Source organism: Lycium ferocissimum, chromosome 1, assembly GCF_029784015.1.
Source record: "Lycium ferocissimum isolate CSIRO_LF1 chromosome 1, AGI_CSIRO_Lferr_CH_V1, whole genome shotgun sequence".
Taxonomy (NCBI): domain Eukaryota; kingdom Viridiplantae; phylum Streptophyta; class Magnoliopsida; order Solanales; family Solanaceae; genus Lycium; species Lycium ferocissimum.
Window position 1 is genome coordinate 29,358,443 of NC_081342.1, and position 5,358 is coordinate 29,363,800.

Sequence of the window (5,358 nt, forward strand, 5' to 3'; positions counted from 1 at the left end):
AAAATAGGAATTTTTACTGGTTGTAGCTTCTTTTAAGACCTAATTATTAATAATAACTATCCTTTTATTTAATTATTATAATTCGTAGCTAATTCACTTTTCTAAATTACAATTGATGGCTATATCAAAAAACATACTCAAATACATATATCTTTCTCTATTTCAACTCACTACCCATTTCAAATTTTTCATCTTCTCAAAATCTAACTCTCTCTCGCTCCTCACTACAACCACCGCCGCCATAACCACCACCACGACGGCCTCCGCCGCCGCCACCGTTACCCCCACCACCTGAGACAGCCGCAAGTTTGCCAAAAAAGAATGTGAACTAAATCCGTTAGTACAAGCCCAACCGTAACTCAATCTGAGATCCTAACTAAATTATAAACTACACACAACTCATCTTACAATTTACTTCCTTTGGTTTATTATCTAGATATAGGAGTACCAATTTTTTTATTTATTGCTTTTATTAGGATGGATTGTTAGCACAGTTCTTGCTGGTGCCTTTGTTGATTCGTTTACTGGGGGAGCTCTGGCTGATAAATTTGGTCGAACAAAGACATTCATATTGGATGCGATTCCACTTGTAGTTGGTGCGTTTCTATCCAAAATTTTGCAGATCTGGTCATGAAAATCACGAAAATTTACAGATCTGGGCGTTTGCAGATCTGAGAGCAGTGGAATGTGGAGATAGAGTCGTTTTCCGGCGCCGGCGCATCCAAATATATTTGTTAAAAGTCAAATACAAATACATTCAACAACAGCCAAACATATTGTTCTTGAATGTATTTGGTTTCATATGTAGTTGGAATGTACGCAATGTATTTAAAATACATCAAAAAAATTCATAAAAAAAGCCACTGAAATACATTAAAAAAAAAAATCACTAAAATACATTAAAAAAAAATCACTGAAGTACATAAAAAAAAGAAGACACGGAAATACATAATAACAAAAAAAAAATCACTAAATACATCAAAGCAAAAAAAAAAAAAATCACTAAAATACATAAAAAAAATATATATATTAATATCTAATTTAATAGCTCTATCGTTAAAGGCTAAAATCAAGGATCCTATTTTTTCTTACCGTCTTCTCATGTATTTGTTGGCAACAAATATACGCGAAAACATACATTATTTTGCCAAAATATAACTACAAATGATAATATTTAAAAGAGTAGCTACAAATGGTAGGAAACTATAATAAAGTAGTCATTTGAGTAATTTTACCTCAAAAATATCTACTTACATCTTGCAAATTGAAAAACAGGTGGCTCCGTTAGTTTGGTAGTTTGGAATTTAACAGTTTTAGGCCCCTAATACAAGACTGACGAAAGATTTAGACCAATCCTGAACTGAGGACATAAACGTAATTAAACTGATGATTTAGGTCAAAGAGATATCCTAAGAGGTCAAAATTGGAAATTTAACACAAAGCAAAAGTGTAGAACGAGTGGTTCGCGAAGGTTCAGGTGACACGTGCTGAATCATACGGCATCCCAAGAGACACGACTCGAGTAAGCCATTGCCACGTCATCATATTGAGGGATTAAATAATAATAAGATGTAGATATCTTAGAATACTAGAAATATCTGGAGAAGGCTATAAATAGCCAAGTAGCTGTCTCACTGATGGATTTCTGATTCTCATCGGGTACAAACAAATTTCCAGAGAAACTTCATTTCACTGAAAAAAAAAAAAAAAAAAAAAAGAAGAAGAAGAAGCAAACTCAACGAACAGAAGAATTTTTATCAATCTATCGTAAAAACCAGAGACCAAGAAGAAGAAAATACAACCACAACAGAGAAGAAAAGAGCTAGAGTTTCGTGACATAAACGTGATTCTTGGTTGTTGGTGCTTGTCTGCTGATTATTCTGAGAGGTAGGTTAATCTTATTTTTTATATTCACATGGCGTCATTATTATTGTGTTTTCTTTTGGTTTATTTCTTGTTTTCTGTTTCTATTGTTTTTTAGAAGTCTGTGATTAGTTTAGTTAGATCAGTCTTTCTTGCTTTCTGTTTCTTTTTCTTATGTACTTATGTTAGTCCTTTTCTGTCCCCCCTTTCTTTTCTTTATTATGGATATCACACTTCTTGGTTGGAGGTCTCTAGGTTTTTTTTTCTTTCTTGAGTTGTGTTATAAGCGAAACCATGTTGCTCTTAATTTCCTGATTTAGGATTTAGCACTTCTTCTTTAAGGGAAAATGAGATTCTTCTGAGTGTATAACAACTGTAAAACATAGAGAATTAGCTTTAAATTTTTTGAAAAAGAACTAGTGGTGGGGGTGTAATATGAATTGCTGTTGTACTCCTTCCATCCAAATAAATGAATTTCTGACACTTTTTAATGGACCAAATGAATGAATTTTTCCAAGTCCAAATATGTATTAAATAACTTTTATTCCAAAATTACCCTAATCTTTAATGAGTAATGACTATCTCTACTTATAAGAAAAGTTTGGGAAAAAAATAGAAGGATAATATTGACAAATTTACTAATTAATTAATGTATATAATTAGCTTTCTTATGGGGTGTGCAGTGTGCTATACCCAAAAATTCATTTATTTTTGGAATGGAGGGAGCAAGTTATCGGGAAAGTTCTCCACGAAATACGGTTATGGGGTGATATAGTTGCACTGATTCTACTTTTAATTCCGTCATGAGGGGCAGCTTATTTTGTGAACAATTGTATTTAATGTGTGTTTTCCCTACAGAAATCGAAAGATGGCTATTCTGGATCAAGCTCCTAAGATGGCTTCTCTGCCTCTGAATTATTCTCGGAAGAGGAAGTCAAGGAGTAGAAGGGACGGAACAAAGAATGTAGCAGAGACACTAGCTAAATGGAAGGAGTACAATCAGAAACTACATACCGTTGATGAAGAAGGGAAGCCAGTGCGTAAAGTTCCTGCTAAAGGTTCAAAGAAAGGGTGTATGAAAGGTAAAGGAGGACCCGATAATTCGCGTTGTAATTACAGAGGTGTTAGGCAGAGGACGTGGGGTAAATGGGTTGCTGAGATTAGGGAACCTAACAGAGGCAGTAGGCTTTGGTTAGGTACATTTGGTACAGCGATCGAAGCTGCTTTAGCGTATGATGAAGCTGCACGAGCTATGTATGGTCCTTGCGCGAGGCTAAATCTTCCAAACTACCCTTCGTCACGGGAGTCTTCTAGGGATGATTCTTCGTGGGCAACTACATCTACGTCTGATTCCACTGTTGGTTCAAGTTTCTCCGAGGTTGATGAAATGAAAGGTACTGCTCAGACAAAATGTGAAGACGGAGATGGTGAATCGAGGATTGATGGTGCAACAACTGCATTCCATGAAGCTGGCACACCATTGAGTTCAGTGAAAGAGGAAGCAAAGGACATTGTTGAAGCTAAAGAGGAACCGAGAAGTATTGATCAAGATATGCTCACGTCTGGACGGGATTATCTAGACAACTTAAATTGGGATGAGATGTTTGATGTAGACGAGCTACTGGGCATGTTAGATTCTTATCCGGTTAATGCTCCAGCTCCAGCTCCAGTTTCTACTGAAGACTTCGGTTCAGTTGGAAAGCAATATGCCTATAACAACAACCTGGTGTCGAATTCACCATTTCAGCTGCAGAATGCGGAGCGTCAGCCACTGGGAGATACAAAGCAAATCGAGCAGGAGGCGCATATGGCAGTTGATTATGGCTTTGATTTTCTGAAACCAGGCCGGCAGGAAGATCTCAATTTCAGTTTGGATGACCTTGCACTCATATCTGAGTTTGGAGTTTGAGAAGTTACGCAGTTGAACGATGCTTCTGATGCTCCCAGAAGCAATGCAAGAAATAGGGCACCGATTCATTGCTGTTATACAACGCAAATTGTGTTTCAGAAACTTTCTTGTTAGATTTGAGGAAGAGAAAAACTAGAACATGTCGAGTTTGTACAATATTTTGATGTAATTTTTTTTTTCTTCATGTTGTTGGGGTGTAAGTAGTTGCCCTTTCCCAGCCAGTTGATTCTCTATAAGTTTTTGCATTAGAGAATTTGCGTTAGGTGTTCTGGAGGACTAATCTTGTACAGTAACATCGTTGGTTAGCATCAACAATTAGTTCGTTTTGGTGCTGTGATACCACAAATAAAGATGTTTCTGGTATCAGTGCAAATACTGTTTACAATATCTGCTGTTACTAGTTTGCTGTAAAGTTTGTTCGGTAACGTATCATTGTGGCAAATTGTGCCTATGGTCATGGTTTTGTGATTGAGTTGAAATACTGGAGAATGTGTTGCTGCCATTTGCACTTACATAACGTGATTGAAAGCTTTTACGGTGTTGGTTTGCACTTCGCAGCATGTTTGGTAATATTTACAAGAGAATGATGATACATAGACGAAAAAAGCTGAAATTCTGTTGGAGAGTAGAGCCACTGGACAATATAACGCAGTACTAAGGCTTGTGCAGCCATTTGCGTTCAGCGTTACTTCCTGTTACTGCCATGAAAGATACAGCGCTATGAATGTTGCGTCTCGCCTGTAAATTCTAAATCAACAGATACACAGAAGACTTACAGAGAGGAAGGTAGAATCAGAATCGAAGAAGGCACTTCTATTTAGCATTCTTTTTTCACCTCATCCATAATTTGGTGGATTCTACTACTACTGTTTTACACTTTGGCTTTTGTATCTACCAGTTGCAGTTGGGATGTAATACACGTATTTCTTTTATTTTGGACGTCTTAAAACTTTTGAAGTCCATGTTCATTTTTATAGTTTAATTCATTATACTATTTAGATTGCAATCTTGAATGTGATAGTTGCTGTATCAAACAAACTCTTTAAATAGAAATAGAACACAAGTTGTGAGCTTTAAGTTAGATTTTGTGAGCTTTACTTTTGGCATTTTTCATCTACTTTCACTATTCAAATGTATATAAATTAAAGGGAAAAGGCATAAAGACACCTTCAAACTTGTCCCAAGCTATCAGTTACATACTTATTCTTTGCAGGGACTATAATCACGCCGAATTATTTTGAATATTCCACATGAACTCATTCATAGTGATTTAATGGGGCCAACAAGAAGTCAAGAACTCCTTCATTCTCTAGCTATTCTTATATGTTAAGATTCATTGATGATTTTACTAGATTCATGTGGGTTTATTTTATGAAGCAAAAGTCAGAAGTCATCGACAAGCTTATCAAATTTAAAGAAACCGTTGACGGCAAGCTTGATTCCAGGATAAGGCGATTGCATACTGATAATGCTGGTGAGTTTACTTCTAAAGAATTTCTTTCTTTTTATTGTCATCATGACATTTAAAGAGAATTCACATGTGTTGATATGCCATAACAAAATGGAGTGACAGGCGGGAACATTAA

General features: G+C 36.0%; 1 protein-coding gene across 1 annotated transcript; it reads left to right on the forward strand.

The window, feature by feature from the left end:
• Positions 1–1,632: 1,632 nt before the first annotated feature.
• Positions 1,633–3,772, forward strand: LOC132053718 (dehydration-responsive element-binding protein 2A-like). The gene is made up of 2 exons (XM_059445831.1): positions 1,633–1,887; positions 2,722–3,772. Exon 2 carries the CDS (start codon positions 2,732–2,734, stop codon positions 3,770–3,772), a length of 1,041 nt encoding a protein of 346 aa, XP_059301814.1. The 5' UTR covers positions 1,633–1,887; positions 2,722–2,731.
• Positions 3,773–5,358: the final 1,586 nt, after the last annotated feature.

Bases quoted from the DNA above. Each gene is read 5' to 3' on its own strand.
- LOC132053718 (XM_059445831.1), top strand. From the start codon at position 2,732: ATGGCTATTCTGGATCAAGCTCCTAAGATGGCTTCTCTGCCTCTGAAT.